Genomic DNA, 22,702 nt, shown 5'->3' on the forward strand with positions numbered 1-22,702 from the left:
CTACAACACTGACGCTGTTGATAAATGTGATGTCTAAAATTTGATGGATTCTGATCGCCTGTCAGCTTTTTATCGTTCTTAAAATCACCCTGATCCCTGACGATATCATTCATCATGTTGTTATTGTTATAGGATGTGGTGTGGATGATGTCATTCAAATGAACAAGAGCTCGTTATAGTTACCATTTCTGGTGCGACTGGCCCTTAAGTAGGTTCTTTCACACTGCTCCCTGGAGTAAACCTAACAGGCCTCTTCCCTGCCCGTGCTTATGTTGAGCTCAACTCAGTAGCCCCCTGCACTGGGGGCAGGGCAGAGGACAGGAGAGGACAGGATCCCACCCAGGATGGAATGGCATTAGTTCCACTCAGAAGCCAAGGGGCTCAGGAGTGAGAGGAGAGAGGGTGGTGGGGAGGGAAGGAGGGAGGAGGAAAGGATGAAAAAAGGAAGAAGAAAGCAAAAGAGTAGAAGGGAGAGACAGGTAGAGGTGGGAGAAAATGTTCCAGAGAAAGAGAGAGAGAGCAGGAGGGCAACAGCGGAAGTGACTGACTCTGAGAGGAAGAGAAAGGTCGAGATGAGAATGAAAGAACGTCAGAGAAAAGTGAGTAGAGAGGGATAGAAAGAGGTAGCGAGAGAGAGAAAGAACATATTTGAGGAGATCAGTTGGAGATGGCTGAATGTGAGCTCCATCACCTGAGAGGGATTAAACCACATAGAGCCCTGACCTGTGGGCCTTGAGCTAGCACAGAACACAGCAGAGCGGAGAAGAGGAGAGGAGAGGAGAGAGGAGAAGAAAAAAGGGAGAGGAGAGAGAAGAGGAGAGAAAAGAGGAGAGGAGAGGAGAGTGGAGCCGTCCTAAGCTCCTCAGCTCCCTTTTGCTGCTGCCTGGCCACCCCATGACTTATGAGTGTGCAAATGTGCTTTAGTGTGCATGAGTGTGCACCTGGTTTCCCATGTTCATGACTGTCTACTTTGGTGTGTGTGTGTGTGTGTGTGTCTGTCTGTCTGTCTCTCTCTCCCTGTGTGTGTGTGTGTGTGTGTGTGTGTGTGTGTGTGTGTGTGTGTGTGTGTGTGTGTGTGTGTGTGTATGCACGCACGCGTGTCTGTGTGTCCAGTTTATAGATCATTTATGCCAACATTATCTTTCTCAATATTAGCGAGCAGATTAAATTTGAAGTCCCTCATTAATCTGTGTCCAAACATGCAACATTCATATTCATATTGCTAGTTTTACTTTTATGGTTCATCCAACAATTCCATTTGTTCTAGTTCCAGAACATTAGCGAGAGGGGTGTGCTCATGTATTTGTATCAGTTGATTGGTATCACTACTAACGCATGCCAAGGGAGTTCAGATGCTGAGATAAAACAAAGCGGCAGGTCAAGAGGAAATTGCAGATTCAGCTTTCCCCGTATCTCAGCCCTGATTTATGTTGTCACCTACCGTGATGCAGCAATACTTACGGGAATTACTACGGGAAGGAGGCCTGTAGCTTTTACACACAGAAAATGTCTGTCAGACTTGTTTATTGGTCCATTACTCGTGTTGGTACCTTGATGAGTCATATTTTGACAGGTATGCCCCCTGATAAAGGTTAATCAGCGAGATGTGGTTGGTTTAGCGCTGAAAATATGCATTTTTCTATGTCCAGATCTTGTAATCTGTACTAAACAAGACAAGAGGCCAATGTTCTTAGGCATAAACGCCACCCACAGTGAGTGTTTTGAGGCTCTGTGTGATCCTGTATAATTGATCTTGTTTTCTTTGTTTTCTTTTAAATACAAGAAAACAACGGGCTGCATGCCTGCCACCCCCCTCCCCAATTACTGCCCCCCCTCGCCCCTCACACTCAGCAAACACGGTTAACGTTAATTTGTTTAAACAGACCCGCTGATTTTTCATGCAGATTTGTTGTGGCGCAGTTCTCCCTCTCTAGCCATTGTTTGGTGTGGGACATGGGAAATTTCCTGCGCCGTTTGAGAATGCACATTTTGTAACACCTCTGCACTTTTCCATTTGTCATGTCATGGCCTAGAACATTCATTGTATGAGCGTCCACAAGTGTGTGTGGAAGTGTTTTTCTGTACTCAATACTCAAGGGGATCTTCTCTTCCATCCTCAATCATTGTCATCAGAGGATCCCACGTGCTGGCAATTCTAAATGCCAAACAGATGGTTTTCTTTCAGGCCACATTTTACCACACTGTAAAAGCTCATTTTCGGAAATGTGAAATAAAATGGACTTATTATATGAATCTTATAATACACCCCATATTTCCCCTTGGTGATTGGAAACTCTGGGGCTACAGACAAAAGATCCAGTGTCCCATCTACGCACGAGGGAGATGGTGCTAACCTTTTACCTACGTTATTCCCTCAATGGTGTGCCCCCCAAAAGCAATTATACCTTAATATGTTTTCTTATAAAGCTACTAAATATGGCCGGCCAGTTTCGTTCGATACCCTCGAGTTTATTGAGCCATAAAAAATTTGAATGTGGGACTTGTTTCCAAGCGGCTGTGCATAAAACAACATTGTTTAAATCGTTTTAAAAATAAGAGGCTGAGTCACACAATGGTCTGGCAGGTAAGGTTAGCCCCTGAGAGTGAGTGAGTGAGGGAGGGAGGGAGGGAGATAGAGAGGGGGGGAAAGGGAGAGTCGGAGCGACGGCCATTGTTGTTCTAACCCCTGATTTTAAGACTTTTCATTTTTCCCTCTTTAAGCTTCAGTGCACCTCTGCCAGTTCAGATTTTGTTAGAGGGTTGTTTGTGTTGGTTCCCTCTGCAACTGGACGCAATGCTTGCTGAAAGCAGGAATTTGCCTGTGCGTGGTTGCAAGTTGACCAAATAAGAAATAGAACTGATTTTAAATTTAACTCACTGAAAGCCAGGCTACAGGGAGACAGCATACCTTGCCATGATCAACGTCAGATTCCACAGAAGGTGCATAGCATAATGACATATGCCCAGCTTTTGGAGAAACACTTTTTTGGAGCTGCAGCGGGATGTTTTCTGCGGAGTTGCAGGTTATTAGCTCCTCTCTCAACCCCCACCCCCCCCCCCTCCAGAATGACCTGAGGGTGACCCCCTTACAACCTTATGGTGCCCCCCTCCAACTGCCCCCATCTTTAAACTCTCACCCCATCATGGCCAACAGTCATCGAGTGAGCGGGACAGTGAAGGCAGGGAAATGGGCTGTTGGCTGAGATGCCATGGCAGGTTTAAGGACATAATAGGGCCTATCCGAGAGCCTGTTCCCTGAATTTGAATTTGTTTAAAAAAAAAAAGGTTGAAATGGGTCCCCTTTTTGAGGATGTTAAAGCAAGCTCTACTAAGCTCTGATTTCTGTCTGTTTGCTATTTCCCTGCCGGTCTTTCCTCTGTGCGTGCCGTTGTGTACCTACTTATGATCGATTTGTGGGGCCCTGTAACATGAGCCCTGGAGGCCCCCTACACACACACACACACACACACAGCACAGCAGGAGAGAGGCAAACGTGTGGAGCCCGTCCCTGCCAACTGATGGATATTTACATCCACGCCTACGCAAATGGGTGCAACAACAACAAGGAGTGCCGGGAGATTTAGGGGGGTCTGGGCTAACGATGGGGGTGGGAGTTGCTGTGATCTCGGGAGCTGTATTGCCCCAACCCCCCCCCCCACACACACACACACACACACACACACACACACCAGCCTCTAACACTCGACAGATGGACAGGCCTCCCTCTTCCTCCTCGTTCCTTTATGGGACCTCTAATTATGCTTACACACCACATCAAAATAAGGCACAGCGTGCAATGCCTTCGGTATGGGGAGGAAGTGAGCTGGTCAGATGCTGTAAACTGTCTCGTTGCACTGCTCCGTTTGTAATTTGGCAAAGAGAGTGCAGAGGCCATCAAGTCATCAGAGATGCCCATTCCCCTCACCCTGTCCGCCCAACCCCCCGTCCCGTCCCGTCCCGTCCTGTCCCTTCCCTTCTTGTGTTGTGACCGAGCCCCACCATTCCATGCAGGGTCTCTGGCTCACCCAGGCGGCTGGGAAAGAGACAGGGCTAGACCACTCGCCTGGTGGAACTCAGAAGCCCTGGTGATGGTGCTGGTGTGGTTTCAATCAGGCCCATGCATGGTAGTCATTAGAGTGCACTGGCACTGAGCTTATTGTCTCTCTCTCTCTCTCTCTCTCTCTCTCTCTCTCTCTCTCTCTCTCTCTCTCCCTCACACGGTCTTGCCTTCAGTCTTTCTCAAGTCCTCTGGCTCTCCTCCCCCCTACTGTCTCTGTCACTCTCCCTCTTTTAGGTTCCCTCTCTCTCTCTCTCTCCCTCTCTCTCTCCCTCTCTTCCTTAATCCCCCCTGCTCTGAGGAAGTGAGTTTGTCTCCGATGTTTAGGGGTCTCTGCAGGTCACCCACTTGTGGGTCCACCCCGCTCTGTGCGCTGGCAAAGCCATCCTCTGAGCACAAAGAGAAGAGCCAGTTATCAAGTGAAGTCTGATGCATTTAACATGTTTTCTACTGTGTTCCCAAATAAATCCAGCTATTTTGTGACTTTGTTGAAGGACAGATGACGGTAATTACGTTGTAAAGTAACACAGGGGGAAATGTTCAGAACCATTTGTAGAGTGGTGAATGAAAACAGCAAAACATAGTCATTGATGACAAGCAGCCATGTAATGTTCAGTGAGACCCTCCCTCCTATCTGCGTCGGAGGTGCCCGAGGAGCTTGAGACCTCAGAGAATGATCAGCGGTGATTGTGCGGTTGTGGTCACCGCTGTTGTCTTTAGTGACTAAAAAGGCATTATTCTTTTGGGTGTTCTAGTCTGGCCGCCTGCCAAGCACGACTAAAAGAGCAAATGTGAGGGAGGACGGAAGAGGAAAGACGTCGAGCTGGCTGTGCTTTGTAATCGGGTCAGCCATACTTTTTAATGCTGAGTGAGGGAATTCACAAGTCAAGTCATGATTTAATATGCATGTGGCCTCAAACCCATTTTTAAGGTTCTTGGGTTTTCTAAGTATGTTTTGTCACAGAGAACCTCAATTGTGTTCAGTGTATGTATTGTCAAGTCTCTCCAGTCCCACTCTTTCTTTCTCTCTCTCTCTCACACACACACACACACACACACACACACACACACACACCTCTCACTCTCTCACACTGGACTCCTCTTCCCCGCACCCTCTTCTCTCCTCTCTCTTTGCTAACTGGGCCGGAGGACCAGACAGTGAAGCAAGCCTGCGGTAGGGAGAGAGCGCGAGAGAAAACGAAGGAAAAGAAATCCATTAACATTTTTCAAATTCCTCCACCCCCTTTTTTTTCTTCAGTTATGCACTTGTGTTACATCTTGGCTGACTTCTCCTTAACTCTGTATTATTTTATTTGAACCCGTTCCAGGTCTCCTGAGCACGCTGTCTTGCCCTGCATAAACATCTGTCACTGCGTGTAGCCATAAGTAATAGGTGTGTGCAGGCGAGGGTCATATGTAGTTGGAGAACTAATGGGTTTAGCCCTGCCTGTGCCTTGGTGCCAGCATGCTTCGGGAGCAGGGTCAAAATGATCCAGAAGTGTTGATTGTTATTAATGACGATTATAGATTAAGCTGGTCATTTATCCGATGTGAGCTTGTGTCGGAGTTAAACATGAAGTGACATGATGACGTGTCTGATAGGAGGAACGGTGTTCATACTTGTTGTTTGACCAGCAGAGTCAGGCACCGACTGCACACAGGTTATGGTCTAAATGTGTGTAAGAACTGATACCCTCTAAGAAAGAATCCTATTCACCCACTGTATTTATTTGGTTCTTTTGAAGTGATAGTGTGTGTATGTTGGGGTGATAATGTGTGTATTTGATCCATGCTGAGTAGCTATTAAGAACCTCTTAAGAAAGAATTTTTTTTTTTCTGTATGGGATTGTGATATAGCGATAAAACAGGATTATGACTGGGTAGTAAGCATGTGAATATCAGAGATATTGGGGAGGAGTGTACTCACATAGCTCTGTTGTAACTTGTACCCTGGTGGGCATAGGATCATAAGCTTGGGCTCTAAATAAAAGCCTGTTTGTTGCTTGTTTGTAATGTAAGGACCCTGGCGTGTTTTTACCTGCCTGCAGACTGAGGGTCTACTTCCTTGTAAGGATATGGGTTTCACGCCACCCATGTTCCAGGGACATGACACCCTTCTGAGGATTTACAACTTCTTTCACATAATGAATGCTTCTGACTTTTGACCCAATATGGTTGTGCTGAGATGCCTTAAGATACTCTTTTTCACTTTGTCTTTCCCCAATGATTATACTATCATCAGCATCAAGTGCTCTCTTTTAAACAAGTACAACATTAGGGCATTAAATTGTGCTGTGGGTAAAGTGTTTATATTTTTGGGTAATGTTTGAGGAAAATTTTAAGTCAGTTTTCTGGTCCTTTCATTCTGTTATTCAGAATTTAATAAGCGTATACAGTTGGCATAAGACATGGAAACACACGTCACAGAAAAGTGTTGAAAGGATAAGATTTAAATCAAGACAAACTGGTAGGTTTAAAAAACATTCTTGAGCATATCTAATTTATTGAAAAAACAGTGGTATGAGGTATATATATTTTTATTTAAAATCAAATTAGTGACAAAACTCTGTTGTACAGAAACATTCCTTGTATGCTGACAATGAATCCCTGTGTTGCACACCCTGTCTACCCGCCATAGCTGAAGCTGATTCAATAGAGTACAATGGAGTCCTCCTACAGCGCTGATTATTGGCAGATCAGACGTTTCCATTGACGTGACCTCTTATTCCATGTGGTTTAAATGTCAGCATGCTTCATTTGTGAAAACTGAGTTAGCTTTGATTGACACCAGCTAGACCTACTGACCCACATTGTTAAGGTCGATAGTAGCCTGGCTAGCGCCACCACTTCTCAATGAGACGTGGTCTGGGAACCAAACGTTCATTTTCTCGTATTTGAAAAAAATGCCCAGATCCGTTTATTGGGTGCCACGGATGTCTATCAAATGCGTCTGTGCATAGCTCATCATCGTCTTGCTTTCCCACCTATTCTGTGATTGGTTCCCTATCTCAGGCGAAAATTTGCTCCATGGTCTCCAGGCTGCCTTAGCAGCGTGAATCAAATCGCGCGCAAGGCAGCATGGGAACACCCAGGCTAGGTCGACAGTAGATAGGGGATCAGATGTTGAGATTGATTTTTTAAAAAATATTTATAATTGAATGCACAGGCTTGCATAGGCTGCTTTGACATATGCTTTCTTGTGCATTCTGCAGTTACTCTCTCTGCCTTACTAATACTATTATACTACTGTATTAACTACCAGAGCTTGTCATGCAATATGTCACTGAGAATTTTTCATGCCCTGTTTCATAAACATTGTTTCACTTAGTGGTACTTACCACTTCTAATCAATTAATGTAATGCTTAACATATCAGGGTGGGAAAAAATAGCTCTCAGAACCAGCCTTGCCACTTGTTGCCCAGATGTGCAAGGGGGGGGAGGGCTTAAGTGATGCTTACTTACTTGCTCACTCACACGCTTGTTAGATCGCTGTGCTGTGCGCTAGGCTAGTCAGTGACTGCCAATTAGCTTCATGTAAAACAGTGCCCAGGCCGAGGTGCTGCCGCGCGGGCTCTCGTGTGATAGGGCCAGGATGTTTGTGTAACTGAAGCCACAGTCTCGGGCTCGAGGCCCGTTTGAAGTCGACTCCCCCCGCAGGCCGGGACCATGTGTGAGCGCGCCGAGCGTGTCTCGCTCGACACTCCCCTGCGGTGCGCTCCACTTTTGACCCCGCGGATCACTTGTGATCTCCCCTCTGGCCGTGGGGGCACGCGGGGGTGCGAGCTGGTGTCTTGTTAAGGGGTTAATGAGGTAGAACTGTGTGGCACGGTTCATGTTCACTGGTACGAGCGGGAGAAGGAGGAGAGTGGGGGGGTTACTCAGATCAGAGGTGTGCGAAGGAGCTGTTAGAGGAGCAGACCCTGCTGTGTGTGTGTGTGTGTGTGTGTGTGTGAGAGAGAGTCTGCCTCTGTCTCTCTATCTGCCCGTGTGTGTGTGTGTGTGGGTGTGTGCGTGCCATGGGGTACCGAACATCACAAGGTTTCTATGCCTTTCTACATTTCTACAATAAAACACATTTACAGTTTACTGTCAGTACTACAAACATAATTGACCTTGTATTTCACAAATTCTTTATACATTTACAGTAATAAAAAAGAAAATCTTTATCAACCCATTTCATTACTTTTTAGAATACTCCAAATGTATTCATTGAGGTCTATACCTTTCTCTCACTAAACCCAGGTCCTGGACCTGGAGACCTGGAGACCTGGTGTTGGTGTTTGAGACCCCTACATGTGCGGGTTCCTCACCGCGGGGTTCTGCTCCTGTGTGAGCCGTCTGCACGTGGCCCGCTCCTCCACGAGCAGCATGTGGGACTAACCCTAACCCATAACCCATAACACCAGTACAGTGCAGTGCAGTGCCAGCCAGCCCATCCAGCCGCAGGTGTGAAAATTAGGTGCGAGGTTTATGTGTGATAAATTACCAACAGGTGCACTAATTTGTGCTGCTTGGGTTCCCCCCTCCCTTCCTCTTTTTCTTCTCAGCTCTCTCTCTCTCTCTCTCTTTTTTTTTCTCCCTTATTCTCTCTCTCTCTCTCTCACACACACACCATACGCTTATAAAAAGAGAAAAGAAAGGAGAGAAATGTGTACCCTCCCTGGCTGCAAAGGAATTTAAGGAGTGGACAAGCAATGCACAGAATCCCCCCTCTTAGGAAAAAAAACACCTAAAGCTGGTAAGAAACATTAAACACATGTATGTATCAGCTCCTGTTTGCCCTGAGTGTGTGTGAGTGCATCGTGATGAATCTCTGATAGGCCCTCTAGGGTAACCCTCCACCGTCAGCGCCTAAAACCCAATCACCTCTTTCTGCATGTCTCTTCCTCTGTTGCACAACACCACTTCTATGTCCACAAGACACAGCCATCGTAGTATGCCAATCTTCTCAGATGTCATTGCATGTTCCAATGAAAGACCTGAAGTGCATGTCTGTTAAGTAAAGCAGTCAGTGAGGTGTTGGCTAGAACTGCAAAGGCTATAATCGGCCTACAGATTTGGATTTCAGATAACAGGGAGACTGTTGTGTCGCTGATCTCTCTCCTAATGCCCAAACCATTTTTATGGGTTTAGTCAAACCGCTGGCCTAAGCTCCTCCATGGGTTGCCTGTCAGCTTTGCAAATGCTCACTGTGTTTTTGTTTCTGTATTCAGGCGTTAACTGTGTTGTGCCACTCAGGTGTCCCAAAAAAGACAAGAAACACAGAGAGTAATCCGTTTATGGAGGACTTGCAGAAATGCCTCCAAGCAGGCCTCCTACCCTATTTATCATGGTTACCCAGTTGGAGTTCCCTTAGCAACAAATGCATATTTTTCACGAGACGACTCTCGACAGCATTCCTGTCTTGAACATGAACAACTCCGTGGTATGGGGAAAACCAATTGGATTGGATACGCATTCAACACCGTAGGCGAAAAGGGCTGAACCTGGAATCCTCATACGGGTCTGGAGGGAGCCGTGAGGAGAGCCCCCATGCCCCGCTGGAGGAAAGATCCGGCAGTTTTTCCAGATTGTGACTCATCGGTAGAGAGAGAGAGAGCGCAAAGAGAAAAAATACACCAGCAGGACGAACATGTCAGGTGTAGCAGATGGACCTGCGATCCATCGCTCATAAAACAAGAATGTGAAGAGAGTCGAGGGTGATTTCTCTTTATTCACCGATTTACGTTTGGCATAGGTTCTAGAGAAGTGCAGTATTAATAATGCCTGGATCCAGCCTGGCACGGGAGTGGTAGCCAGACGTATCTGTGGCACAGACAAGGAGTGAGTCAAGTATGCTCTGTGCCACAAGGTTGTAGATTTCTTTTCAAGTATTTTTTTTATGTAAAGAGCATGAAGAAAAGCAGTTATTGTCAGTTCAGAAGGCAAAGTGTTGTGACAGAACTTAGGCCGTAAAACCAGAAATGGAAAACATCCAAGATTCCGGAATCTACTGTACTCACTCGGATCTTCTATGTCGACTCCCATATGCTTGTGTTTTTCTACAAGAATGCACAGTATGTATGACAGCAGTAAGGTAATGTGAACCGTCCATATCATTCGAGTGGCTGATCTAGTGAATTCTAAACAATCGAGTGTGGGAGTGGCAGGCTGCTGTTTCATCCATCCTTGCCGAATGATGCTGGAACTGGACAGAAGTTCATCAGAGTTCCCTGAGGTCCTCTAAGGCTAAGGCTCAGCCATGGTTAGGTTTTTGCACTGCACCCAGCAGTCTCCCCTGGTTGCCAGCTTTCCATACTTCCAGTACATGTTTATACATCCAAATCCACCTATTTAAGTGCCGAGGTCCAATCTTCAAATCTATCATCGCCCTGCAGGGTCTCCTGGGCCTTGTATCACAGGAACGTTCTTTGCTAAGCTAATAAGTCAGTGAGCGAATGTGTTTGTGCAGACACATGCTACAAAATCATTATAAGCAGTGGGATTGTGCTAAATTATAAACATGTGCTTACAGTATGATCTGTTAAAGTAAACCAAAGGCAAAAAAAACGAAACATAGATCCGAAATCCTGACTGTTTCCAGCTGCAAAGTAGTCAAAGGCGAATCCAACTTATTTTCTGCTAAATTGGAACAGAAATGTGCCTTCAGAGCAGAGGCCTGTACCCCCAAATCCACCCTCTCAAGCATGCCCCCCATGAAATCCACACCCAACTTCTGCTTTTTATTTCTGAGCAAAGTGTGACTTCCACAAGCGTGAAAAAACTAAAGTGATATGGGTGTAAAATGCTGGTGGTTTGATGTCGTTTTCCATGTGCTGACTCTCACAATTGAGAGGCGTGTTGAGCCGTTCAGGCCTGGCCGGGATGGATGGACGGATGGACTGAAAAGTTCTTACTGCTCCGACCTCACCTCGCCATTTAACATCTTTTCCATCATGAGTGGCAATCTCTAAGTGTGTGTGTGTGTGTGTGTGTGTGTGTGTGTGTGTGTGTGTGTGTGTGTGTGTTTTTCCCTCCAAAAGCAAACTAGCCCTTAACATTTTTGGCCTTGTTTAGACCTCCCCGCCTTTTTATCCATTTCCCTCTCTCTCTTTTTCCTTCTTAAATCCCAAAAGGTGCATGCAGGTTAAAAATGTCAAGTTCGCGTCTGGCGCGATAAAACACTCTCAAAACCACCCTGAGGAAACTGAGAATGCCATTTAGGGGTAAAGGGAGACCGTAATTGCCGCAGTGCCACAGAATAAAGTATACATATATGATTCTGCTGGCAAACCTAATTCTTGCCACATAAAGAGGAGGAACCTCATAAGAAGCCTGCGGGTTTGTAGCTTACTAGCGCTGAGGTTTCCTCTCTGTCCTCCAAACAGCATGCTGCGTCGATACATAAATATGTCTGATCATTCAACACGCCTGCCTCCACCGTTTCCCTTAGTGTGTGCATGTGTTGCATTCGTGAAAAGGTTGTCTTTGTTCACATGGGGGTTTTTGTCCACGATGCATGTTTCTTTTGGTTTACACATATTTTGCATCCAGAGAATTATACAAGGGAGCCATATGTTGTCTCAGTGCTCAGATCAGGATTTGTGTTGATCAGGATTTGAACTTGTGACCTCAGCGCTGTTAGTATAGCATATTGTCTACTAAACACAATAAGCCTGAAAAGGAGATGCTGAGACCAGTATTGCTTCCTGATTGGACTGAGTTCTCCAGCTAGTGCCTCTCTTAACCTCTGTTTCACTACCCAACCACTGATTGACAGCGGAGACCAGAATTTCCCCCGCTAAACTGCATGGGCAATTAATCGGCAGTTTGGCCCATGAACATTACGACTTGGAGGAGGACAATGATGATGATTATGGTGATAGAGATCATCTTTACGACTTGGGGATTCTGTAGCTTTTACTTCGGCTAGGGACTCTTGTCTCTCTCTCCCTGTGCGCTTAGGTCTGTTTCTTGCAACAACAGCACGACTTAACTAATCGTCTCTGACACAGAATTAGAGCCAGTGAACTGTGTGGTGAGAGCTGGGGAGTGACCTTGTGCTCAGGCTCTGCGGGGAATAATCACATTGCTGACGATGAAACGATCACAGGGAAGGGACTGAGTTGCAGAGCGACACTTTTATAGGCGAATTTTAGGTAGAATGTTTTTTAACGAGTCCTGAGATGATGTCATGTGGATGTGGTGCGAGTGAGCGTGCAGAGTGTGTGTGTGTGTGTGTGTGTGTGTGTGTGTGTGTGTGTGTGTGTGTATGGGGGTTATGCTGCCAGGGCCTGGCTCACCCTGACCCCCCCACACACCCCCACTCCCACCTCCCCACTGCCCACGTTGTTGGCAGCACAAGGCGACGCCCGTCACGCTAGTTTTAGAGTTGTTAAGCATACCTGAGGCAGACCTGCTTGCCTCTCTGCTCAGCACAGGCCTAATTGGTCTTGAGCGGGGCCCAAAACAAAGCTGGCTGGGGGTGCTGCTGCCCAGTCTCTGAATGAAACCGCCACCATCCAAACATCCCGTCATCATGCATGCCCCCGCGTTATGAGGCCCAGTGTTTCGCATGAATGGAAGACCAAACTATGCACTCACCTGAATGAACCAATGCCTCATTCCAAAGTGGTCCTGTGAAATTTGATATGAAGTTTTTGGTGGGTTGGATGGCACGATCTTATATGTTTTAAAGTACACGACACAAGTAACAAGACACTAGTCCGTGACTAAAACGGCTAGCTACAGTTGAAATAAAGGGACTGAAGTTTGAAATAAAGGGATACCAGAAAAGGATGTTTATTTAATTTTAAAGAAAAACACAAAAAGGCAGTTGAGAATATAAAAACAACAACTACAGACCAGAAAACATCTCAGATGAACACTTTTATTTCAATTCAATTTATGCAGTTTTGAGTTTTCTCTCTGACACAGACACATTCAGGCTTGTCGCTCCTTGTGGTTTTAGCTATATGTGGCAAAATGAATATGTTGGTGTCAGCCACCCTATACATTGCAAATGTCATCCTCAAAATGATTTGCAATATTTGGCCATGTCTGCCAGTTATGCTGCTGAACTTACAAGTCCTTGTGGTGTCTTCCCCAGTGGAGTTCAAAGAGATGCTTGGCTTTGTAAATGAAATAACTGGGACATAGTGGGATCATTAGATATCTGTCAGAAGTGGGGACTTTTTGAGAAGTGGGGTTTTTTTTTGTTGTAAGTACCATTCATTTTGTGGTCAGAACTGTAAACTAAGGGGGTGCATCACAGCGAGGGGTTTCTACAATGGGTGTCTTTAGCATTCTTTGCTTGAACGGGATAAAAAAAAAAATACTTCAAAAAGCTGAGACGGCTTGTGAAAATCCATTCACACAAACTTTAAATCTCACACATCTGAACTGAGAAAGCCCAGAAAAAGTTTTAATCCCAAATTCATGTGAAAAACCTTCGATAATGTCACCATGCTCAGTGAATAGTCCCTCGAAAAACATGGTCTTGAAATAGAGGCTGGCTGATTTAATCAGTTAGAGAAAAAGCATATGCCAGCTGCAATAACTCACTCCATAGAAACTTAGCACAACAGTTTGTGTTGAATCACATATATACACACACACACACACACACATACAAACCGGGGAGAGGGAAAAAACACACTTCGGCACTAAATGAGGTTTATCCGCAGTAATTTACTGAGAGCCCCAAATTCCTCCAGACCAACGTGCTTTGATCGCTTCCGCTCTAGTGTGACTTCAAATCATGGCCAAGGATGCTGTTTACATATTAGAGCTGCATGGTCTTTTCACAGTTGCTCTTGGATGCACACAGAGGCCAGCAGACACACCAAGCAGACGCTTCTTGTTAGATGTCTCAATGTTCAGGCTGAGTCCCTCCAGCGGCAGGCAAGCCTGTCTGCGGCATGTCCTCTTACCCCGTGCCAAACGCACTGTACTAGACGGCCGCACCACCGTATCGAAGCTTTATTTATGGTGCTGTGAAACAAACACCAGGACTACTTGACACGCTCTTCGTTGTGCCCCAAAGGTCAAGGTAATGCCTAAGACACAGATGAGTCCCTGTAGACGAGGGGTTTGGACGGCTTATGACCGCTCTGTTTTTCAGCTTAAAAAATCGGATCCATCTGACGAATTGACGTAAATACGGCTTGAAAATAAGCGCCCCAGGTATAAATCAGCTGGCGGTGGGAAAGGTTTCCGTAAAACGTGGAAGCCCATGGTCCTCCTGGACCCGAGTTGGACCCTCTCGCCCGAGACACAGAGAATCCTAACCTCCTATTTGACATGCCTGTGGTTTGTGCTGGGAAAGCCGTAGTCTACAATCCCCCCTCCCCCCCCACGCCATCCACCATCTCATAATAGAGAAGCGAAAATGTTTTACCCATCAGCTGAGGCTTGTGCGCTTCCTTTTTCCATTCATGGGCCTTGGATGCGGCAGCCAGCGCATTCGAAAGCTGCACGCTGTTGACTCAGGTTCATACGTACGTGTGGTTTGATTAGCGACAAGCTAAACAAGTCTCCGGCAGAGGCCCAACCCAAACGAGAGAGGGCGGCCTGCCAGGGCAGGCGATGAGGCAACGCTCCCCTGCGCTGGGGCTAATTTGCCTCTTGCTAATTGATTGATCAGTGGCCTGAAGCAATCAGACACGGTGGAAGTGTAATTTAAGCTCACGCTGACAGTTGTAGTTAAATGAATCATTTGGTTGTAGCTGGAGAGCAATTGTCGGAGAGAGATGACAGAAGGGGCGGCTTGCGGTTCGGCATTGTGCGAAATTCACCCAAAAAGAAATGATGGAGGAAGTGGGATAGGAGTGTGTGATATGTCTCCCCTCACTGCTGCTGCCGCCACCCCTCGATGGCTGAAACACTCTGTGCCGGCTCATAAGGCCTTGCCAATCCTAGTTTCCTCTTCTCTCAGCGTGATGATAACAATCAAGTTTGAAGGGTGTAGGGCTGGAAGGGAGATTTTGCCAATTTGCTGTGAATGTCAGGTTACTGTACTGTAACACATCCAGACTATATACAAAACGTCTATGTATATAGCAGTGTGGTGAGGCCCAAAATCTGCCTATACTTCATTTCCGTTTCACAAATAGCCTAACAGCACGGAACACTAAGCATGTTTGTCAAGAACAGTTCCCCCGTTTGTTATCGTTAGCAAAAAACCCTCAATTAGAGTGTGCACAACTACCGCCAACGTATATACCCTGTATGTCAGTATCTCAATGCCTCTTGTTGATATATATGTAATGCTTTATGTTTATAGAAGTTTAAAATGTTCTGGCAAGCAAGCAAAAAGCTTCAAGCTGTTTTCTCCTGAATATGAAACTGTGGAAGGAAGCACGCTATCCTCATGTGAAATGTTCCATAGCATGAATCTAAAAGCACTTTTGTCCTGATGATAGTTTGATATGGAGAGGGATATGTGATAAATATGCCCCCGGGGGTTAACTCTGCTATTTAAAGGTGGGTGTTCTGGGACAAATGGTGTGATGCATTCAGCATGTGTGTGGAGAACTCTCTCCCGAAGCACATATGGATATAAAGTGAGTGCAAGACTCTGCCTAATCCTTTCGTATTAGAAACATTAGATCTTGTCTTGACTGGCTGCTGTTGCTTGTACTGCTAATGATAAAAATCTGCGAGGATACGCGCAGTAGGCCTTAGTACATGTGAATGGTGGATTTTTAGCCGAAGCATGCTCATCTGTCATCTGCAAGGTTTTTGAGGTCTGAGACGTCTGGTTGTCATGGTGAGAGGGATGAGGAGTCGACGAAGACGGATGGTTCCCAGCGAAACACTGGGCAGCCATCAGGGGATGACCGATGAGGTGTCGGCATGGAGACAGGCCGTGATGCGCCCTCTCTATCGCTTAATCTTCCCTTCCTGTTCGTTCTCTCTGTCTCACTCTCTGATCTACTCTCCAGCACTTGGCTCCAAACAAGCCTGTGTGTACCTAGCGAATCGAACTTGGAACTTTCTCCCTTCAACTCCCCTCCTGATCATACTAGTTTTACTTTTAGCTCAACATTTATTCACACTGACATGTAAAAACGGCCATGATGTTGTGGCTCCAGTCCAGTGTCTGGTCTGAGTCTGTGTTGAAAGGAAGCTTCTTACAGAAACAGGTTGAATCAAATCGACAGATGCCTTAGTTTGACATGCCAATAGGATCCATTCATAAAGATTCACAGACATTTTCAAAGATTTTTGTGATTGTCCTTATAAAGGTTAAAGAAATGCAATACCCCACCATATATCCACATCTGAGCAAAGAACATGTTCTTCTCCCCGAGCCACACTGCCTTGCATGATGCGTTTTTTATGAAGCGTTGTGGTAGGTCGTGGAGTCAGGGGCTGTTACCCTATCTCTGGTGGTGATACCTAAAACTTGGCTCTGATCGATAACAGTGTCTCGCATTCGCAGCTGTGCACTGCACACCCAAGGACATTTTCCTGTAAATGGGACACAGAGGAGTTTACATTAAAGGTGCAGACAGCAATTCTAATCGCTTAAAAAATAATAATAATAATAATAGTAATAATAATTCAGCAAAATAATCCTCATGATCCTCTAGCTGTCTGGTCAGAGTATGTGCTTAAAAACCACCAGTGTTCATACACAGCCTTGGCTATTTTAAATGAGAAACAAACATAGTGGCTCGGACCAATTATTGAACAATCCCAGCCAATCAACATGGTGCTTTGGGAGCATGGAAGGGAGGGGTGATTGGCTGGCAAACTCAAATATTAACAACTTTTCACAAAGTCAAATCGCGGACTACATCTTAAGAGGGAGATAAACATGCATTGTAGGACGTTTAGTTGTTACTGGCTCTGTTGTCTCTCACCGGCAACCCGATCTGTCCCAAAGTCACTGTGGTTTTGGCCTTTCATCGGCTGTCTCAATACAACATTCAGGAGTTAAGCTCTGAATCGAATCAATGCACTGCTCGCAATTTTCAAAAGGATGTATATGAGGCAAGAAGGGTAGCCAGAGTTTACATGAATGACAATTTGCAGAATCTGTGAAATCTGCCTTGATGGAATGCTACAGGGCTTGCTTGTTCAAACCAGTGCAGCACTAGAGCTGTTAAATTGAATGCTGTATAATGCTTTCTCTCCACACACACACACACACACATACACACACACACACACACACACACACACACACACACACACACACACACACACACACTCACTCTGTCACACATGTATGCAGTTTTATTAACATACTCCTCTGTCTGTGTGTCTGTCTGTGTGTCTCTGCCTCTCTCCTCCATTTCTGCCTATGCAGCAGCTAGCTATGGAGTGTACCCCATCTGCAAAGGCTGTTCGGTGTGCTCGAAGGACAATGGGTGCATGAACTGTCAACCCAAACTCTTCCTCTTCTTGCGGCGGGAGCGGATGCGGCAGTACGGGGAATGTCTTCACGCCTGTCCGTCGGGATACTACGGCGTGCGCGCACCAGAGATCAACATGTGCTCCAGTAAGCCCCCCCTCTCTCTCTCTCTCTCCTCTCTCTCTCCCTCTCTCTCTCCATCTCTCTCTCCATCTCTCTTCTCTCTCTCTCTCTCTCTCTCTCTTTCTCTCTCTATCCATTGCTCCATATAATGTAAACCATGGCCATCAGAATTTATGATTGTTGGAGAAGCAAACGCTTGTCACCTCACTGGTTTTGTGGGTGTGGGGTGTCTGATCTCTTGGCACAGGTGGGTGGATTGGTGGTGGCCCTGCACAGGGGTTAAGTGTTTGGGGATTTGAGCGATGTGGCCCACTGATTCGTCAGGCTCCCCGCCCAGTGATACAGCATGGAGGGTGTAGGGATTAGAGGAAACAAGGTACTGCAGCAGTGAAAAATTAGGGCCCCAAAATTGAGGCCACTTGGTGAGGCCAGCGATACCGAGGCCATTGTGTAATGTCCAAGGTAGACCGGTGCACAATTTGAGTCTGCCCTTTTGTTTTTGAAAGATAAGTAGCTCCTCTAAAGCACTTGCACAAATCCATTGGCAGGGCAAGGCATCCATTGTCTGCTGATTAGAACAATTGAAATACCATAATCGATTCAAGACTGTCACTAAACTAATCAATAGTCTCATTCGTTCCCCATTATTTTGCATCTATATCCTCTTTGATCACGCGTTGGAAGTTAAGTGGTTTCTTTTGAACTATATGTATTGAAACAGCATTCATTTTATTTATAAAAATAATAAAATAAAAAATAAAACACTTCTTAATATCAGCAGTGAACCGTTTCAATACTGTGTTGTCTAGAGCTGCCAAGATTTATGCTCTGAGATGTTTTTTCCATTTGCTCAAAGTTACTTAAGTTCATTATTTAACCCCCTCCACACACACACACACACACACACACACACACACACAACACACAATTGTTCCCACATTATTTTGCATCTATATCCTAAAACACCTCTTTGATCACGCTCTTTTTGAACTATATGTATTGAAACAGTAGAAGAGCAAGGAAAAGGGCTCACATTTATTCAGAGTATTCGGAGTAATACAAGAAAAGAAGAAAAACAATTAAGGAAACATCTCCCTCTCCTCTCCTTCTATGGTACTCCATCCCATAACCTTATTTTAACATGGGGTCTGGCTGGAGACATTTTGGCTTTATGGCTTTATAGAAAGGGGCCTGAGGTGTTGGCTGAATGTTTCATGTGAAAGCAGAGAGGAACTTGAACCCATTTGGTCTGTGGGAGCCAAACTCCTGACAGACGGCTCAGAAATGAGGCCCTGGAGGAACATGTCGGGACCTTTACGCCCCATAACCCAGACGGGCTGCAGACACTCAAAGCAGCAGCCATTTGCTTGCCCAATCACTCTCGAATGTCCGCACAAATATGTCCGCTTGGTTTTATCAAACACCGTAGGAAAGAGCTAGGTTTTTTTTTTGGTGGGGGGGGGGAACTCTCCTCTTAGGAACAAAAAACGCCCCAAAACCCAAAAACGCTTGGCTTGTAATAAACTGATGGTATCAATTGAATTTCCTCGCCCCAACCATTGGTTTTCCCCCCTCACATACGCTATTCTCCATTACCCACAATAAAAGAGCGGAGAGAAGTGCCCCAGGACATTGCACCCTATCGTCATAAGTCACACAAGGGGGAACGAGACATCTTGTTCTCCGATGGATTGTAATTGTTTGCTATCCTCGGCCCTGCTCTCCTGCGCTTGGTGAAGTTTGATTTTAAGCACTTGTGATGGGCAGCAAGCTAATCTGAGTTCTTTTCGGGGAGAGCTTCACCCAGAACAAAACGGAGCGTTGTCACGTATCATCAGATCTCAGCGCTAAAGCCCACTTTGATGTCATCGCAATTTAAGTCATGACTTCATAATCCAGCTTCGCATTTGACCCCCTCCTCCTCAAGTTACGCACCGCATGCCGTTTTTCGACAAATGGATCACGTTCTTTTGGTGTAATAAAGTTGTTTGTATCGGGAGGTTAGCACACAAGCTAAATGTGGGGTCAACGCTTTTTAATGGCTAAGGCAACGCTACATTCACCTCTACTGCCTGTGAGACTCTCTTGCTCTCTCACAGTCATCCAGAAACCACCTGGAACGTTTCATTATGTCTGCATGTTATCATGTCCTTTAAAAAAAAATATACAGCTCTGAAATTACTTGGGGAGCAGCTGCTTATTATTACACCAGGGTATGCCTGTGTGATCTTATCTTATTTTAGAATGCCTTGCAGATGAAGTGAAGAAGATGAAGAAGCAGAAGAAGAAAAATGAAAGGAGGAAGAAAGAAGGGAGAGAGGAGAGACAGGTTCACACACTGTCATCAGCTCTTTCTCGGGGTAGACGGCCCTTTTGAAACCCTTCTCGATTTTGCCTCAGGTTTTGACTCGCACCAAACCCAGTTGGTCTCTGGTGAACATCATCGGCGCAGCTCAACAGCAAACACATGAGTCTCACACATCCCAGGGGTGGGGGGGGGGGTGGAGAGGAGGATTGGCCAAGACCTGTCCCCTCTGAGAAAATCGGAAGAGCCGCAGTGAAAGGGAGCGACCGTCCGCCATTGACACTAACCAGATGGTGGGTGAAGGAGAGAACAGCGGAGAGATAAGAGTGCCGGAGGACGTTGAGCGTGGAGGGAAGAATTATGGCGAAGCTGGTACCGTTCAGACGTTCCCTTAGCTTTGTCAAGTCCGAGTCCCCGCTAACTCTCCCCGCTAACTCTCCCCGCTCACCCTTCTTCTCCTCCCTTTTTCTTTCCTTCTCCGGTCCACCCCAGATGACTCTCTCGGACATATTAAGTGGGCGCTCGAACAACGCTGCGCCATCTCACCCCCCACACACACACACACTTGCACACACCCCGTGTTTGCACCCTGAGCTCTTAGCAGCAGCTAACAGAGAGCCTTGAGAAGCCATAACTTTTACAACAGTCATCGGGGTCCTTATCAGCTCACCAGCCTTGCCTGTCCTGGCCCATAAGTCTTTATGTGGATGTAGGAGCTGCCCAAACTGTGCTACGTGGACCCATAACGTAATTATAAACATCCAATTTCAATGTGCACATTCCATTTACCATGCCAGGAACAATTGCGTCATTAAATCCTGGGGATTTGACATTCACGGATGGGTGTATGACATCCAGTCCAAACTCTGGTTTCAATCTTTACTGGAGTATACTGTAATCTGGACTGTTTCTTTTCTCTCTCTCTTCTCTCTCTCTCTCTCCCTCTCGCTTTTTCGGTTCATTCTCGAAAAACAAGAGTTGATGGGCGAGGGGGCTGAGATGATAAGGGCTGTCCCTGAATGACCCCCTGGCTCTGGTAGTGTGTACAACATGCTTTAGACTACACTACAAAGATGGCTTTGCCACTGCCAATATCCTGCAAGTGTGGTTCAAATATCGCAGCTCGTCCAGTACCAGTATATGTGCCACTTGGGGCTCCCTTGTCAGGCGTAATTTTTTCATCTTATTTTTTATTTACCCTTTTATTGCGTCTTGCGGGCGCTAAAAAGAAAAAACAGTGACTGTACACCCATTGTTGCCGTATTTGCCACTTTTTTTGAATTAAATAAAACAAAAGGATGCAGGAGTCTGGGAGTGCTCCATATTGCACTTTTCACAGCCTCATCATTTTTTTTTTAAAAGGCGTCGTGGGAATTCTGTGTGGTCCAAGAGTCGCACGAAAAGGGCCCCATTGTCCAAAGCACCACTGGAGCATCGTGCCGGAATCTCTACATAACGTTGTGCCATGGCCTCTGCCAACCCGTCCCCTCTGCCCACCCTGCTGAGGGCATTTCCTTTCACAGCAGCCCCATTTGGGACCTGCAAACAGCCCAGTTGCTTATATGGCCTTTGTGCATTGTGCTTTTCCGGACCTCGCAAAAAAAAAAAAAAGCACGAGAAGCACGAAAGATCTGCCAGACAATTTGAGGGACACACCTAGCCATAATCTTTCAGCGGTTACATAAAACTCAGCTCTGAAAATGTTTTGTATGGATGGAAAGGTTTTTTTTTTTTTCTTCTTTGGGTTTGTACTGCATGCGTTCGAGCGTTGCCGGAGTGTGTTGTGTGGTGTGTTTGCTCATCTGTTACGGTGCTGGCAGGGTTCTGGCAGCTTTTGGCATCCTCAATGTGGGCAGAAGCACACAGGCCAGTCTCTCTCTCACTTTCTCTCTCTTTCTCGGTGCAATCCAGGAACATTGTCATGGCTGTCGTCTCAGTTCATTTTATTCCCACATGATTGACGGGAACACCAGCGGATACCCCCCTCCCCCCACCCACCCAGCCTCTTCTCCTGCCCATCCCATCCCATCCCATGCCCACTTCTCCTCTCCTACCCTCCCCTGCTCGGGGCTGATGTAGCTGTCGTGTCCGTGGAGGAACCCCAGGGGGGAAAAAAACCTACCCAGAAAGCTTGGCGTGTGCCGTGGCAGAACCAGATGACATGGTTGGGTGTGAGTAAGCAGACCGTGTGATGTGCCTCTGGCCAAAGCCATGCCGAAAGAGAAGCAGGCAGGCAGGCATAGATCAGCAGCACTCATTTAGCCAGGACCTTGGGGTTGAACGGATGGAAAAGTGTTACCCATTTTTTCCCCCAGCATCTCTGCACAGTGCTGTTTGGTGGTGACAGCCCTTGCCCTTGGCCCACGCATCTCTTCGGTTTTCATGTCTTGGCACTCCTTTTTTTTTCTGTAGCAGGACCTGGCGATGGGCTTGATAACCCCCACTCCCCCAATTGAGTAGATAGGTCTCTGTGGGATTCTGGGAAATTTGGGTCCCCCTTTCTTTTTGGGAATGAATCACCACTGTATTTGGAGGAGAAAAAGAGAGAGAGAGAGAGAGAGAGAGAGAGAGAGAGAGGGAGCAAGGAGAACAGAGAGGGAGAGCGGGTAAAGTAATCACATATATAAATCAAGCGAGCACTCAAGGCACTGGCGTGCTCGGACGCAGGCAGCCCACATGTGAACGAGCACCGGCTTCTTACTGAACGTCCACGATATAATTTGCTCATTGTTTTTTTGTGTGCCGTCCAGACCACAGCAGAGAGGCACGCTCTGCCCACAAGACTTTCGGGATTAGATCACCCTGCCGCTTTGACGATTCAACTCAACGTGCACTTGACATAAAAACCACACGAAAACCCCGACGCGGGCGGAC

At 46.3% G+C, this 22,702-nt stretch overlaps 1 protein-coding gene across 2 annotated transcripts in view; it reads left to right on the top strand.

The window, feature by feature from the left end:
* The window catches only part of rspo2 (R-spondin 2), a 56,089-nt gene that overhangs the window by 6,195 nt on the left and 27,192 nt on the right, over window positions 1-22,702 (top strand). Inside the window, exons 1-2 of one of the 2 annotated variants that reach the window (XM_048260025.1) lie at window positions 10,032-10,114; window positions 17,356-17,547. In XM_048260025.1, coding sequence (XP_048115982.1) covers window positions 10,072-10,114; window positions 17,356-17,547 — 235 coding nt within the window. In that variant the 5' untranslated portion in view covers window positions 10,032-10,071. Of the gene's footprint in view, window positions 1-10,031; window positions 10,115-17,355; window positions 17,548-22,702 lie in introns of those variants that run through there. The other variant, XM_048260024.1, reaches the window with a different exon arrangement.

This window comes from Alosa alosa, chromosome 13 (assembly GCF_017589495.1).
Source record: "Alosa alosa isolate M-15738 ecotype Scorff River chromosome 13, AALO_Geno_1.1, whole genome shotgun sequence".
In the NCBI taxonomy this organism is placed as follows: Eukaryota; Metazoa; Chordata; class Actinopteri; order Clupeiformes; family Clupeidae; genus Alosa; species Alosa alosa.